The sequence below is a fragment of the Silurus aristotelis genome, assembly GCF_946808225.1.
Source record: "Silurus aristotelis genome assembly, chromosome: 1".
NCBI classification, from domain to species: Eukaryota; Metazoa; Chordata; class Actinopteri; order Siluriformes; family Siluridae; genus Silurus; species Silurus aristotelis.
In genome coordinates, this window is record NC_139574.1 from 3,642,846 (window position 1) to 3,660,930 (window position 18,085).

Sequence of the window (18,085 nt, forward strand, 5' to 3'; positions counted from 1 at the left end):
AGATAATCCACAACTTGTTGGGTTTCAAATGATAACCCGCAAATTTTCCGAGCAATTAATTCTGAACCAGGGGTTGACTGTATACGAATAAAAGTAGACCCTTTACGGATTCAAATTATGTATTGCTCTTATCTTTACAATAAAATAAGACAGGAATTTAAGGAATGCACCGGCGCTTTTGTCGACCCCCAGAGGGTTCGTTGTGCGCATCATGGCCGATTGTGGTGCATCAGTAAAACAAAAGTTTACTGATTCAAAGTCGTTTTTTATTCATATCTGAATAAAGAAAGGACGTCATGAATAAATGTGTGGTTGGAGATTTTAATTTTGCATTTTTTATATTTATTCATTTATAAATGGGTTAATCGCAAGTAAATAAAATTAGTTTAAAATAAATGTGCGTTAACGTGCTATTTACAGCCCTAATATATATATATATATATATATATATATATACTGTACATGCGGCCCCAAATTTTCGCAACCGATCATGACTCGGGTTCATGTATGGCTTTGAATGTAATGATTTAATACATGTAATGCATGTGCTGTATGTTGTTACAGGATGTTACTGAACTCCTTCTTAGCGAGGGGTCCTGAGCTAATGACCCTCCATTGTCTCTGCAGGGGGAACAGGCACTAAGCTGAAGCAGACTAAGCTGTCTGTGTGTGTGTGTGTGTGTGTGTGTGTGTGTGTGTGTGTGTGTGTGTGTGTGTGTGTGTGAGAGAGGGTAATGAAGAATAAAATCTGAGCGTCTGACAGCCAGTCTTACCCTCAGATGAATAGTCGGGTCTCACAGCTGCACAGGGACAGTTATATGGAAGTGCGATGAAAGCTGATCATTCATCCTCGCTAGCTTTGAGGGATTGGGTACCTCACTATATAATGCTCATATTATATTCTATTTTTTGATCACCGGCTCTTTTCTCCGGAGGCCAAGGGTGGAGAGGTGCAGCAGCGAAAAAACACACATAGCACACTGCATTCTTCGACCTAAAGCCGGCCTACTTGAGGGTTGTGAGAAAACATTCAGGAGTGTTTGGATTGAGACGAGGAGACGCAGAACGCCGACCAGGTATTTCCTCCGTATTTCCCTGCATGCACTTCTGAAGGCCCGGAGAAGAAAGGACAGACGGTGCCCCTGTTCTCCCAGGGGCTGAACAGAGAGTGCAGTGTTTCCTAGACCTCTACTGACACCCAATCTACCACACGATTCCAAATATGTGTTGGTTTAGGGAGTAAAAGGAGAGATTCTGGAGTGAATCTATTAAAGGCGACACTTCAGGTTCGCTCTGGACGCTCGTCTCTCAAAATCTTATTCGCCTTGCACCGTGTTTGATTCAAAAATAAAGACTAATTCTTTGCCGGATTCATATTCTTCAGGCTGGTGGTGAAACTCTTTAATGTTTTCATGTTTTTAATATCTGATTACTTTCTTAAAAAGTTGAACCTAAAAAATTAGAATCACATGATCTATAAGCTACATGACTAAAAAAATTCTAATTCAAAACCAACCAGCACCATGAATCCCTGCTGAACAGCACATGTATACCTATCGGGTATAACATTATGACCATCTGCCTAATATTGTGTTGGTTCTCCTTTTGCTGCTAAAACACTTCTGACCCATTCATCATTAGCATGAACTTCTTCAGCAGTTTGAGCTACAGGAGATCGTCTGTTGGATCGGAACCACAAGGTCCAGCCTTCGCTCCCCACATGCATCAATGATCCGCCCACGACCCTGTCGCCGGTTCACCACTGTTCCTTCCTTGGAGCACTTTTGATAAATACTGATCACTGCAGACCAGGAACATCACGCTAGAGCTGTAGTTTTGGAGATGCTCTAAATAGTTCTAGATGTAATTTTTTTAAGCAAATTTTTTTATAGATTTCTGAACCGTAATTTTGTTTGTTATCAAAAACAAAACTTAAAAAAAAAAAAAAGAAACTTGAAAACTTTAATTCAAATCAAAGGATCGGTAATAAATATCTATGCCTTCCTGGAATTTTTGGGAGTTTCAGTCTAAGACAGATCTGCAAATAGAACTGGAATGAAGACCCAAACTTGTTCCAGCTCCATGCTTTTCATGGGTTGGAAGATGTGGAAGATCTCCTGCTATAGAGCAACCATATTGGGATCAATGTGAACAATGACTGCACCCCAGACTTCCTCACCTCCATCACCTGCATCAATCCCTGACTTTACTAACACATTTGAGGCTGAATAAGGACAGATCTCCACAAAATCTATTTCCAGAAGGTAATTATAACAGAAATAAATTCTGAATTAGATGTTAAAGAAGCAGCACCTAATGATCCGATGGTCAGGTGTCTACAAACTTTTGTACAAAATGTTTGTTAGCCGTTTTTAAAGGTTAAGATTATGGCTTATAGGAAACACTGAGGAAGTAAGAATGTACGACAGAGCCGCAGACTTCCCTAAGGAACAAACAAGTAACATTTAAAGAAAAAGGATTTAACTTTTTTTCGTGGGAACCACTCCTTCCTTTGGCATGAAGATCAAGCACGTATCTCAGCAGGCTCTGTTATCCCACTGACAAGATCTGTCAGTAATTTCAGAAGCAGAACCCGTCATCTTTGTAAAACAGCAAAAATCGGGCTCGTTCACCATTAAAACAAGACCGGAACAAAAAAAAAAGAACAAACAAATAGCTTTTGAAAAGGCAAACAACCTCCTCTAGAGACTTACCCCCCTTATTCTTTACCACCCCCATCGCCTTAAACTAACTTTTCCCTTCAAGGACAAACGCTGACCCCCGGGTCTGAATGACTGTTCTCCTAAACACAAGTGTAACACATTTCCAACCCACGTGACAAGCATTTCAAACCCATTGTGTACCATTATTCAAATGAAACGGCCCATGTGGTAGACACCCATATCTTGCTCAGGGACCCAGAGATGGTAGCTTGGTGGTGCTGTGATTTGAACCTCATGACCTTCTGATCCTTAACATATTGACATACCACCTTATCAACCGTTCATGAACGACTCATCGCTACCCCATATTCTCGATCATTCAGCAGAACTGTGAAGAAATCTATGCCGGCTAATCATGCTAGCAAAAACACACCATCTTAGTGCTTTCACGTGTTTAAGCCAATACCTCCACCACATGAAGTACAAAGACCCGAGCTACGGCTTTCGCCCTTAAACGCTGAGTGCAAACTATACTTTAGCAAAGAACCATCATAAATGAAACGTCACGTGATTGCTATTAATTAAAGTTAAGTGCCTTTGAAGTTTTTCTTTCTTCCCCCCAACTGTAATCACGAGTGTGTGTAGACGTTAGACTGTTTTTTTTTTTTTTTCTTAAAAGCACCACAGATGTTTTTTTAGAAGTGCGTTAATTGAGAATTGTCCCAGTGCTCGCAGCCAACACACACACACACACACACACACACACAAATACGCACACACCCTCTTTATAGCCAAACACCGAATTCTTAAAGGCAGTGAACAAGATATGAATTGGCTTCGACATTTTTATCTTTAAAAGAGGTCATATTTTTACGCTGAAAAAGGGGTACAGATGTTTATCATATGGCGCAGCAAAACACCCGACTCTCCAATTTATCCACACGGCTCAGAGAGTTCGTGTTTTTCTTTTCGTCGTTTGAAACATGGCTCACATGGCGAGGGAATTCCACACAAAATGTTTCTACAGAGCTTCAGTTCTGTCAGGAAATCCACTAATGCTTTAATGTTCAACTGAAAAGCAAATAAACTGGATTTTATATATATATATACAAATTAGCCTAACTCAAACTATCAACCTACTTTGAATTCTTTGGATCAGCCCTAGCATTTAATGGTTCTTCACTTGTCTTTCTGGGACACTTTTCAAATAAAACCCATGTTGACGCTAAAGACTGCCAGATGTTCCTCGTGCAGAACTTCCTGAATTTAGCTCCAATTCAACAGTAAATATAGGAACTCGTTTATTACTTGAATCGAATGCCAATATTCATATCTATTACATTTCTGAGTACGTTACCAAAAACAGTTTTAGTTCTACAATATGCTAATGAAATAATAAGTTTAGATTTTTGGATTTTTGGTTGCTTTTGTATAGTAGGTTTATTTCGAATCTCCTGATCTCTAAAAATTAAACTCGGTGTCCCCACTCTGTTAAAAGATAGAACAGAGGAACTCATGTAGCCTTAAATGGCTTTAATTACTAGGTAAACCGAGACAAACCGCTCACCGTCCTGAGGTGAGTGTCACGTTGGATGTTCTTGAGAACAATAACTCAAAGAATTGTTCCAACAATGCAAATTAGATCATAGCTTCTTCCAAACCCCGTCCTGCCAGAGGTCCGTCATTCGTTTCTCTGATTTAATAAAGAAGCTATTTCAATTCATTCAGAATATATCTTCCAAGCAAGCGAAAAACACATAGCTGGCAACCCAGATTACACAAACGTCCTCCATTATTATATGCTAATAAACTTCTTGTCTGGTTCTTCTGTTCAGTTTGTAAACTGGGTCTTTGTTTTTTCCGCCATGGAATTTTGGAAACTTTATTGCCATTAAACATATACACTTGGATACACTATAAACTGCTCATCCCCAAGCAGCCTACCTTAGAAAAAAGCTTGGATGATGAAGAGAGCAGATTTTCCTGGAGGGTCCAGCAGTAGCTCAGGCTTAAAACACAACTTTCGAATCTACAGCTCAACCATTAAAACACTTTTGAATGATAAACCCCTTAAAAACACCCTTAAAACTATAGGGTTCCAACATACAAGATGGCCAGACAGTGCTTATGTTCTGGAAATCCTCTTGACCTAAACTGCAAATAATTATTGAACAAGAGGTATCAAGAGACTCTTAATTACCTGCCTCTCTTTCCACATCAAACACTTTTTTCTTCTTCAAATGGGGGAAGCCCTCAAAGGTACGTTAAGCGCTAATATTTGTTCATCTTGCAGCCTATCCCAGGAACTATGGCCATTATTTAGCAATACACCATGGATACAGTTCTAATCCACCTATTGCCATGTTTTTGGGTGGTGGCTGGAAGCCAGAGAACCTGGAGGAAACCTGTGCAACCACTGGATTACCCAGACATTTGCAAAATCTCATTAAAGTACATAATGAAAGCCATATGGTCTCTGAGGTACAGTTGTTGGTTAACAAATATTATATAACTTACATCTAAAAAGTTCTCCAAAAAAATACTCATCAGACATTCGAATAGACTTTACCTCGAAGACCTCCTCGTCCAAAAGCCTGCTGCCAAACACCGTGATTCCTTTAGTGTCAATGTTGGCATGGTCGCTTCTTTTCAAGGGCTTGGTAATCTTCTTCTTGCAGTCCACAATGATGGTCACAGTCTTCTTCTCCACACTGATGGCGACACGGTGCCACCTGTGAAACAGAAATAGAGAAGATGTATGATGACCCAATGTTGGTCAGGAGCCTCAGACCTGGACTATGTCACAATTTCCTACTTGAATACACGTGGATCAAATTATAAGTAACAAGTTCTCTCAGGGTCGGGGAACTCGTTTTGTATTGAGGCCCATCATTATGAACATTGGAGAACTGGATGCATTGGAAAAAGGAATGGCAGCTTGGTGTGGCTGAGATTTGAACTCACAACCAAAGTCCAATAACCACTAAACTACCACCTTCCTGGAATTACCACTTCACACATAATTCTGCCTTTGTATATGTAGTTTCCCAAACCAAACCATTATAGGGTGATGCTTCATTTTGAAGTGGCCCAGTTCATTATCAGTATTCCTAGTATCTGTTAAGATGCTATCTATTGCAGTAAATTGTGGAATTCCTGGGGCCGACTATTATTATTTTTTTAATTAGTTTGTTGGATGATGCCCCAGGACAAAGATGGGCAGTACAAGTCACGTGACAGCCAAGACACACGTGAGTCTTCCAAATCTTACACCTTAACTACCCCACATTCCTGCATTCCACCTTCAACATGAATTAGACTTATTAACCTCCGAACCAAATAGTTAGTCAGCAGGACAGACAGCATGAACATTGTAGAAAGAGTGTTGGACAGGGCAGAGAAAGACGTGAGCCCATGGATTACTGGGATCTTGATAAAATCTTGCAAGATTTCTATCGTAGTTCTAGTTCCTCTTTATGATCAGTGCTTCCTTACAGATGCCACATTCTTAGTAGTCGAATAATGAACAGTGTCTATTGAATAAGTATGGCCCATATTTAGCCGGGGTTCTAGACATCGATACGGTATTTTTCACTAACATGACATACTAGAACCTCTGGTAGCCTTGAACATACGAGAACATAGATAAATTCAAATCAAATCAAGTTTATTTCTATAGCGCTTTTCACAACAGAGATTGTCTCAAAGCAGCTTTACAGAATTTAAAAGCTAAGGTGAACAATGTGTATTTACCCCTGATGAGCAGCCGTGGTAAATCTAGGGACCTGGTGAAGAAGGAAATGCCTAGACCCAGACAATTACTTGAACTGTCCATGAAAGTTTTCATTTAAAGTAGAACTTCCATGTTTTCTTCCTAAACCAAACCCCACTCACTTGCTAGTCTGTACTCATTGTACCCAGTGTATATAACTGCCTTTTAATGCACAGTTTATTTATATTTAATAAATACTGATAAATAGATCAGTGTGCTGAGAGTCACATTCAAGTCTTTTCACATAAACTGAGGTGATTAGGTAAAAAGTCTTGTGATAAAAATGATAATAGGAACATTATAGTTATAATAAATCAGTACTTTGGATGCCTAAGTACATTTGAAGGCAAAATACTTTTGTCCTTTTACTCAAGTGAAAGTTTAAAGGGACACTTTTACTTTTACTGAGTGTCTCTACTTTAACTACATGGTTTGTGAACTTCGTCCACCACTGCATGGAAATGTTCCCTGACATATAATCATGGACCTTCCTAGCTGAAATGAAACCTGGCTTCACAAACTGTATACAGTATCAAGGCAGGATTTTTTTGGACAAATTGACAAAATGCACATAATTTTACACAACCTGGCCGGAAACAGGCTCTCCTCCACTTTTCTAGCTAACCAGGTAGTTGTGCTAGTCAGCTATCTCTTACCCAAGCTGACCATGTTGAAAAGACATGTTTACAATGTGTACATCCACATTTCTGCATCCATTAGGGGGTATCTGACACCAATTTGGGGCACTTCTGCTATTCTCTTGCTTGGGCAAACTACATAAAAGCAGCGTAATTTGTGCCCCAATCTGTTTACACTTTAGACGAAAAATTAATGAACTCCAGATTTCAGAGCAGCAGTGTGTTCGCTTGTGTCCTGCTGCTCAGAAATGCTGCAGTTCTCTCGAACACTAGTGAGGAATTTGGAATATGAAGCTTTATTGGATGAGATAATCAAAAGTTGAAAGGTCATGTTTAACACCCCTACCCCTAAATTTGCCAGCCTGCCAATTTAACTTTTCTCTTCAGTAACACTGCTCAGGTTTGGCCTCTCGACCTGGATATGGTCAGAAGACTTGCAGAGTCTTAGTTAGTCTCTTTTAATTTAACGAGCTTCTCTTGCACAGATAAAGAAAGACGAAAGAGCAAAATGTGAGTATCCTGATATTAAAGTCCTTTCCATAATACTGAAGTAACATCTTCTGGAAAAGCTTCAAAAGTGAGTTCGATGTGAACACGCCCAGGATATATCATATGCATTGTGGTAAGGAGGCAAAAATGCAGCCAGTGATTTTTGATTATAACTTTAGAAATCCCAAAATAGGAACGGCGGGGCTGAGAAGTCTGTCATTACAGCAGTATGGAAAGAACCACAAAGACGCAGGTTAGCTAACACAGCATAGACTCAAAGTTTCATAAAAAAATTTAAAAAGCTGGAATATACACATCTGCACAGTTAAATGAAATGGAAAGAGTTTTAGAAAGAAAAAAGAAATTAATACTGCCTTTGAGATAAAAAGCATCATAACATTGCTAAGCTAATATTATCTCTGAAAAGAGCCTTAGAGGCAGAGTTAAACATCGCCTGTCAACAGAGAGTCGTAAGTCACAGCTAAGCTAACAGTGCGTGTGGAAATAGCACCGTAAAGAAGAAAAAGAAAAAAACAGCTAAACTAACACTGACTGTAGGGTCAGTTTATTAGCCACAGCTGAGCCTTATTAGCACAGTAAAGCTAATTCTTCCTATCGGGACAGCTAAACTAACACTGGATATGAAAGCGCCTTGGAACTACAGAGAAACTATAGAAAGAGACAAAGGGCACAATAGCACTGCAAGAGGGACACATTTATGAGTATGAGTAGTCTCCTAGGATACATCTTGTTCAATGACAGAAATGTCCACACTTACTTTCCATCAGCCAGGTTGAGGGTACGGAACAGAGGGTAGTCCTCGGGTGCAGGGTTACCCGTCTGGTCCTCGTAAAGGAAGACTGGAGAACGCCCCACTTCCACACCGAGCTGCTGGACTCCTCGCTCATTGTACATAGACAGCAGGAAGGACTGGAGACCAGCTTTGGGTTTGAGGGTGGTCAAGATGGAGAAGTCTTCAGGGAACACTCCAGCTGCGATACAAAGAATTGAAAAGGAGTTGAAAACCGATGGGGTCTAACAGAGTTCAAAAGGACAACAAACATTAGGTCAGGTGAATTAGTACAGACAAATCACACTCAATCCTCCACAAAGTAGCGATAACTCTTCATTTTCATGACAAAATCAGTCAATTCCACTCCAGCTAATGAATCCTGTGAATCCCTTTAATAATTAATTTCAAAAACATAGGAAAAACAGCAGCATGCTAGCAAGGAATCAACAAACTCAACAAAAAATCTCCCCATCTGCACCAAAACACATGCAGAGGCATCTACTTGTTTACATACAGTAGCAGCACGAGAACATCTGCCATACTATTCTCAAAACATCTGTCAGCACATCTGGTATTCCACTAATCAGATTTACAAATCGAAGGTAACACAAAAGCTGGTTGTGATGTTTCTGAGGACATGATTAATTAGGACTCTTTGGTCCTCATAAAATATGCATCTGGTAGACTTTTAAGATAAGATAAGATAAGATAAGAAAAGATAAGACAAGATAAGATAAGATAAGATTAGATAAGATAAGATAAGATATATACAGTACAGTATATAAATACATAAAGGAAAAAAATCAACAATGATAGTCAAACAAACAAACATTACACAGTCTAAATTGTTGTTATTTCAGTTTCACAGTTGTTATTGCAACTTTTGCAGCTTTTTCTACTATAATCAATATGAGCGAATCGCCTAGTGAATAAGGCTCACACTACCATATGGCTGGGCATGGAAAAATATCAGTGTAGGTATGTGGTATTTTGTAGGTGGACTAGCAGTATGATACGTTGTCAACTGTGAACCATCTTCTGATGCACTGTCTATGCTCAAAGGAGGCAAGGCAAAAAGTAATAAAAAAAACATAGGGATAGACATAAATATAAACAAGGAAACAAAGGAAAAACATTTGTACAAAAAAAGTATGTTTTTATTTACTAATTCTATGGTTTCAACCTGTCCATTGTGTACTACAGTCTATGACTTAAGCCTAAGTATGTTTGTAGGTATTCACATTATTGTCTACATATGTGCCTGTACCTTAAATATCCCTCTCTGTCAAAGTTATAAAATGTATGTAAATATTCTGTAATTGGTAATTGATTGTAATTGATTTACTTAATAAAGCTATTATGAAAAGAAAAAAGGGGATGAAACTTGGCAGAACTCTGATAGGGGACCCGGGTTTGAAGCTAAACATTTTAGTTCATGGATAAAGGGGAAAAGATCCGTCTACAAAAATGTCTACAATAAACAAAAACTTAATAAATAAACATTCTTCATCAAGGCCCTTAAGCCATAACTTCTCAACTGTATAAATAAGATAACTGTAACATTGTTAAAAGTGTGTGATAAAAGCTATGGATTGAAGTGTTTAGCTTCGCCAAGTTAAAGATCTGATAATCCAAATCCTCCTGAAAAAAATCAGGAAAACTTCAGGCTATAGCAAAACCCACATAGAAGTCTCCTGAACAAAGCTTTGAAACCTTCAAAACACCATCTTTCATTTCTAATTCATTACAATGTGCCCAATGTGCCAAAGCATTTCATGAAAAATCACTATTTGAAAAGGTATTTCATCCTAATAAGGACCTGACTTGAAAGTGCTTTCTGAAGTTTAGAGCTGCACTTATTGGACATAATGAAATAATCAGCCAAACCAAATCTTTAATTACAGCTCTAGGACAAAAACAAAAGAATCTAGCTACGCTCGACACATCTGAATTAAAGTGGATCTTTTAACATTGTTGAAACTGCCCCTTAAATTTAAAAGTGTGTGATGGATGTATACCTGGGAAGAGTTGCCTGGTGGGAGCGCTGATCTGAGCCCCTTTTCCCACTCTGTAGGCCGTGTCAGGCTGGGAAGATTTCCGGTTCACACAGAAGCCCGAAGCCTTCTCCACTCCTTCGGGGGTGTTGGGGAACTCTAACACTTTCAGCACGTCTACTGTTTCGACTGCGAAAAAAGGCACAGAGAAAGAAGAAAATTTGGTTTATGATGTAAAACTGGGAAACGTGATAGCAGCAGAGGAAAGTTCTGTTGTTACTGAGTGAGATGTTGTGATCCTTGAGAGAGAGTGTTGGGATTCTAAACAAGCGTTTATTTATCAACGTGCTGGTTAACAACTTTAAAAAGATACATTATCATAAATTTCAAATGACTTGTCCCTTATGATTGCACATTTTGTAGCTAAGGGTACTTTTTCTATATGGGGGGGGGGGGGGGTTTCAGTGTTCATACAATCAGATGCTTTTATTTGTCACCTTTACATTACAGTACAGAGAAAAACTTTTCTTCATAAATCTTGGTTCAGCACGGAGTACAGAGGATTAAGGGCATTACTCAAGGACAATGCACAATTTTCAAAGTGCACCTTGACTATCTCACTTCTGTGCACCTGTTTCCAAACCAAAAACGTATGAAACCAGTGACACAACAAGTATTAAAGGGGAAGTTGTAAATGAAAGTTAAATTGCCTCTTCCTATAAAAGTTCTCATCAATTCATTTTTTGTCTCCATAAATTCTCTCATTAAAACAAATCTAACAAATTATTTCAATATGTTTTTTTTTTTGTTTATTTAGGTCAAAAGAGGCGTGTCTGATAGCTGGAGGATGTAGAATTTGCCTAGACATCCTTGAATTTTAATTGTCATCTTGGAATCCAGATTTGTGGATCTGAATGAATGGAAGATCTGAATGCATTAATGGTGCACAGTAGAAATAAGTCGACCTTAGGAAACCTACTGAATCAGGAAAACTGTAATGTGCAAAAGTGAAACCCATAAAGTACAGCCTTGTTTCACTTCGCATGGATAAAAGCCTTGGGATATGTGCGCTGTGTCATGTGACAGGAAACTCCTGTATCGAAACCAGGCAGGCATCATGGCCACAGATGGCAGAAATGTGCAATAAACCAAATCTGGTGAATCTCCATTATTTTTCTGCAGGAATATTAATAACATCTGTGCTATGATACAGACAAGAGCAAAGTTTCCCAAACTTTCTACTGAACATCTACTGGGAATACACTATTGGGACACCTGACTTTTCCTCTCATATGTGGATCTTCCCCAAACTGTTACCACACAGATGGATGCACACACTTAAAGGACGTCTTTTTCATGACATTTTCCTTTCAATTGGACAATTTGCTTCAAATAATTCCCTCAGTTTTATGGATTGAACTCATGACCTTCGGATCCAAAGTCCTGGGCCTTGTAAAATACCACCTCCTAAGGCATAGTGTTGTTGATCAGTGTAATGATTTTCCTTTGACACTTAGATGTAATTAAGGCTTGTGTCTAATTGGAAAGGGTCGAAAGGGCCTGTCAGTCTCAGTGAGAGAGGGTGTGGCCTCTGTCAAGTCAAGTCTGTCAAGTCAAGTCGAGCCAAGCAGGTTTTTTATTGTCATATATAAGACTATACATGAACCTGTGCATTTCTATGAAAAAGGTGTGGCCTACATCAGTTCCTCTAAAAGGCATCTGTTTCTGCCAGGCTAACTGAAGAAGATGTGGCCTTATGATTATCAGTAAAGAAAACATGGCCTCTGTACCTCTGAGTTTCATCGAAATATCGTGAAATGTCGTCTATATGTTTCTCAGTGCCAAAAAGTAGCAAAGTAATAGGGAGGGACCTTCAATATGATATTTAGCGTTCCACTTCTCAAAGGCTGGTGTCAAAACGGCAAACTGGACCTTCATCTTCAGGAAAAGGACGAAGTCAGCAGGAAAAATCTGTAAGTATAGTATAGAATAGCACCCGTTTCACAGCTCCCGGTGTACACAGGATATTGATCATTCGGCACACTGACTTATGATGGTTGGTGTTCCCTGTGACTGTGCGTGCAGCATTATGCTGCCATCTGTTGACATGTTACAAAACTAGTCTACTAACTTTTCGATACCACCTCGTATGTTACCTAAAACAGGATTATACAGCTAATCCTAATGTCAGGATGCGCACCAGACCATGGTAATCCCCCCTAAGAATCTGCGACTCCATCTTCTAACATCTCTACCTGATCTACAAGAGAAAAAAAAATGTGACGCTTTTTACCCTCCGCTCAGAAAAAATGTCCTTGTCTCCCTCTGCTCTGCTAATCTGAGCTGGGACCCAGGCTAAAGGCCAGTGGCTAATAAAAGCCTGGAAACACCAATAAGACCTTTCACCTTCACCATCCTCCATTCATCAATCCCTAAAAGGGCAAGTGAGTGATCATACTCGACTTCGCTACGTCTTTGGTAGCCAGACATGCAATCATATAAACTCTTTCACACACACACACACACACACACACACACACACACACACACACACACACACACACACACACACACACCATGTGGAATAAAGGAGCCTTGAAGAACATCAGCAGGCTCGCAGACGGGGTTTCCACCTCACACACTCGGCCTTTGTGTGTGTGTGTGTGTATGTGTGAGTCACAGTTCCCTCAGACTAAGCTAGTAGGTTCTCTGTCTTTCTCTACACTATTATAACAAATACATACCACACACACACACACACACACACACACACACACACACACACACACACACATAGACAATTCAGACGTGTGCCAACACTACAAGACCGTACCTTTATATACCATTCTGGGGGTGGAGGGGTGTGTGTGTGTGTGTGTGTGTGTGTGTGTGTGTGTGTGTGTGTGTGTCTGTGTGTGTGTGTGTGAGGGGGGGGTCGTATTATATTGCGATACCTGATATTGTAACAACACACACTATATTCCATGATATTTGTCTTTGCTAACAAGAATGAAAAAAAAATTATTCACAATGAGATTCTACTTCTAGCAGCCAATCATATATTTCTGTGCTAAAATGTTTTGATTCAGTTCTTTCAAGTTCCTTCATTGAGGTCCAATGATGTGTGTAGGTACACTAGAACTTCAGCTGTGAATACCTTTTTTTCTGACAAATCTTTAGTCCATGTTGTTGAGACATGTTTTTTAAAGAAAATGAAAAAACCCGTAAACCGTACTTTCCCTTGTCACCTGTCTATTCTACCTTTAATCTCTATCTTTTACCTGGAAATGTGTATGAAACGTTCCCTTAAAAATGATTTACGGTGCATAATTGGGCTATAATTACCTTTTAAAGGAAAGCTTTAAAGGTATACTACCGTTTTTTTCCTGAAAGTGTCATGAAGCTCAGACCATTGCTTTGAATTTGATCCGTTTTATAACATTAGTCTTCATGAAGTCATGATTCATAACTTTGAAATTTTTGAGTGACCAATCATTCATAAAAAAAAAAGAAAAATTACTTTGATTACTTTGTCAACTGTATATTTTGCACAATTGTTCATTTTGCAGAATTTTTGCTTAAACACGGACAAATAAACCCCTTTTATTGGTGCACAAAATTGGTCATTCGTTTATTACCCCTAGTGGCAGAAAAATGCACCTGCAACAAGCATTAATAGAGGTCCATTGGGCCAGAATAAACGCTGCCCCTATGCATGGAGAAAAAGCAGTGTATGTGTATAATTAGTGTGTATGTATCTCTGAAAGACCCAAGAAAGATCTGGAAAGAGGGATTATCGAGCAATGCAAAGGTTGAGAAAAAAATGTATACTCTTTTTTTTATCTAGTTTTAGGACTTTTTTGTGTATTTTGATAGAAATGTAGTGAAAACCTGTAAACTCACTTGCTGTACCTGATCACTACATATCACAACAATAAAATATGTGGTTATGAACCCTGAGACTCATCTTTGCTGTATCCAAATACCTATAAATTATTTGAAGGCACCTGAATGGACAGCTCATGCAATAAAATACACAATAATGGATAATAGATCGACCTGAGCCACTAGAAATGGTTCAGTCCGAACACCTTTGTTTGAGATGAAACACACCCACACATGCACACATACACAACAATCTGATTACTCTTATCATATCGCACTCGCTGGGAGGCGCCAAAAAAAGGAAGGGAAGGGAAATCGAGTCAGCGATAGATGAATTGAAGGAGGGATCATTCTTCTTAAATCATCTCATCGAGTTTTGGATGCAAAGCAGCCCATGTCCTAAAAGCACATGTTGCTGTCCAGCTGTCCAGCAGGCGAAGGCGTAAAGGATTCGGTTGGAGGCCACGGAGTGGAACAGGAACAGACCTTTTCACCTGCAGCTCCCTGAGACTCCGCTAATGTATTCAGTCGAACCTAGCCTCCCTCCCTGCCTCCTTTATTCCCTCGCTTTCTTCCTCCCTCCCTCCCTCCACCCCTCTTTGACACACGCTTGCCGTTTAAACAAGATGGCATTTATGCCACTGAGCAAACTCGGGGAAAAAAAGGTCTCTCTCTTTTTTTTTTCCTTTCCTCCCCCACCTGTGGTCCAGTCCACTCTCGGCGTCCTGAATCATTTCTGTGTGACACGGACATATGAGATGCTATTAGAGGACATCAGAAAGGACGCACCGAGCTGCCAAAAGCAGCAAAGAGTCGAGGGGAGATCGAGATGGGTGAAATGTGAGCATTTTTCAGAGGAATGTACACCCGAGTCGGTTCGAGCCCCGGGGGCCTCCAGGGGAAAAAACATGTCTGTACGCAGCGAGCCTGCAGAAATACCTTCATGAGTTACGCATGAAATCAGACAGACAGACAGACGTGAGGCTTGGGGTAGTTAAGGGAGGGGGCAATTATCGATTGAGCGATACTGCAATAAACTCCTATGATATCATCAATCAGACGATATTCGGGACGATGTCACGCCAAATAAAGTCGCCGCTTTGTTCTCGAACGGTCGGACGTGTTGCCAATCCCTGCTAAATCCTGAATGTCTTTGAAGTCAAATAATAGGGATCAGCACAGGGGACCATCATCAGGTAACGACGAGGAAACAAGGGACAACAACACGGCCTTGTCTCCCCACACACACACACACACACACACACACATACACACAAATCCAAGCAGTCCGAGTTGTACCCAAAGCTCCTCGGTGGTCTTGGGTGATGACTGGGTGCGTGTGGAGATATGGGTGATGTCCCAATCTCTAAGAGCCCTATCTGGCCACCCCCCCTACACACACACACACACACACACACACACACACACACACACACCTCAAAGTTTCGGTTCCTGTGAATCTTCTAAACACCAGGACAATAAAATTTGCAAAGTTGATCAAAGCGCTCAGGTTTCATTCATGTCCCTAATCCTTAATTGCTACGCTGGTTGCTTTTTATTGGGGATTGAGACACGCCCATAACGAGCAGCCTGCAAGAGCTTCAATTACATCTGCAGGACCATTTGATCTCTCATTAATATCACACACACACACACACACACACACACACACACACACACACACACACACACACACACAAATGCTAATTGCAGGGAACCATGTCCAAACCCTGTTCTAGATTTAGACCAAGGATCTGAGCTTGTCTTTTTTTGATCTTTCTATCACTCTCTTTATTCTCTCTCTCTCTCTCTCTCTCTCTCTCTCTCTCTCTCTCTCTCTCTCTCTCTCTCTCGCTCTCTGTTTCGATCCCCGGTTCAGTCAGCTGGTAGGATTGTTGCTGGACAACACGCTTGAAAAAAAATTCTTCCAGGGCTCTGAAAACCTTTGAGGAATGTCACCCCGTGTCCACACACACCTAACGGACCATTCGCTCCTTAAACTCTTAAACAAAGGAGCCTTTTTTTTTTCATCTCCCCCAACTTTTGGCCACAGCATAAATCTTACACAAGTCTTTTCAAAGAAAGAAGGAAGCCTTCGAAAACGCATTCCTGCTCCATCGCCTCACGACCAGCCTGGAGAACTACATGTCTCAGGCACTTGACCAAAACTCAATCACCTTCGATGGATCCACACACACACACACACACACACACACACACACACACACACACACACACACACTCACACACTCACACACGTTTATTATCCTGATATATTATACTATTGTGGAGGATCCATAAATCTCCATCGGTATAAAAAAGTCATAAGGGAGACACACGTGAAGTCGAACACACGCACGTTTTCTATTCTTTAAGATGTGATCATCGGATAAACGGTGGATAATAGGATTCAATCCAGCTGTGCATTTCTGAAACAGATTTTGGATCACACACAGACAGACACACACACACACACACACACACACACACACACACACACACACACACACACTCCAGGTGTCTCTATAGACATGGAATTAACATTCTCCTTCTTATAATTCTTCTCACTCTGATTATTTTCAATCACTGAGCATTCTAATAGGTTCTTCAGTAAGTCCTTCTTGAGGAACCTGCAGATATTCTGTGCAATTTCCAAAAAAAAGAAAAAAGAAAGTAGAAGCCTGAAGCTTCACTGATTAAGATTTGGTCATTAGGGTACTGGTTTTATGGATGGTATGATGTTAGATGATCTCAAGGTGCTTCAGATGCGCTAAGGCATAAAGATTTTGTTATACACACCCAGGTGTATCTGTCATTCCATCTATATGGTGAGGAAAAAGTTTGGAAATGTGTACCTGCTCGGACGTGAGGAACCTGGAGCGCAAGGATGAAGGACGAGGCGAGAACGACGAGCAGAGGTTTGGTGGTGATGTCCAGAAGCCACCTTTTCGTCCTCCACCTGGTGGACCACCGCTGGGTCTCCATGGTGGACGGAGAAGCGAGATGCCGGAGGAACCTCGGGAAAGTGTACGGCGTCGCAAAGAACCGTTTCCAACTAAAAACACACACCGCGCGCGCGCGCGCACACACACATGCACACACACACACACACACACACACGCGCACCCACACACACACACACACACACACGCACACGCGCACACACGCACGCACGCACTTACACACTCACACCACACACGCACACGAGCGCACGCGCGGACTCCCCACACACACACACACACACACGCGCAATCCTTTCCAGAGACGCTCTAAAAGCTCTACAGAGCCATAAAGGTGCAGGCTTGTTCCTAATCTGCTTCTCTTCACGACTCTTTCCCAAAACCTCACAACCCTCCAAGATGCTCTCCAAGACGCGTGAGTGTGCGTGTGCGTGCGCGCGCCTGCGTGCGTCCCCCCGCAACCTTTTTTCCTACGGACTTGACGGGGCTTTAATCAGGACGCACAGATGCACATCCGATCTCACATAACACCCCCCCTCCTCTTCCCTCCCTTCTTCACACACACACTCACACACACCAACAGGAGGGCTGAGCCCGAGAGAGACCTACCATTACCCAGAAAAAAATCACAAGGGAGGGCGGAAAGAAACAGCTCTGATTAACAAGTCAGGGGGGCAGGATGGAGACTCCGGGCCGGGGATCCACCCCGAGCCCTTTAACACACCGTCTCCACCTCTAACACACACACACACACACACACACACACACACACACACATCCACATCCACAATTCTCTCCACTGAGCTTTTCAAATAACTCTCAAATCCAATTCTTCTCCTGCACTCACGAGTCCATTTCAATCATTTAACACAAACACACTGCAAATATACA

General features: G+C 40.9%; 1 protein-coding gene across 1 annotated transcript in view; it reads right to left on the reverse strand.

Annotated features, from left to right (window-relative positions):
- col11a1a (collagen, type XI, alpha 1a) overlaps positions 1-17,809 on the reverse strand; it is a 97,465-nt gene extending 79,656 nt beyond the window's left edge. Inside the window, exons 1-4 of the mRNA XM_083549677.1 lie at positions 17,090-17,809; positions 10,374-10,538; positions 8,341-8,554; positions 5,233-5,395 (exon numbers count right to left, since the gene is read on the reverse strand). Coding sequence (XP_083405803.1) covers positions 5,233-5,395; positions 8,341-8,554; positions 10,374-10,538; positions 17,090-17,219 — 672 coding nt within the window. The 5' untranslated portion in view covers positions 17,220-17,809. The remainder of the gene's footprint in view (positions 1-5,232; positions 5,396-8,340; positions 8,555-10,373; positions 10,539-17,089) is intronic.
- Between the last annotated feature and the right edge of the window lie 276 nt (positions 17,810-18,085).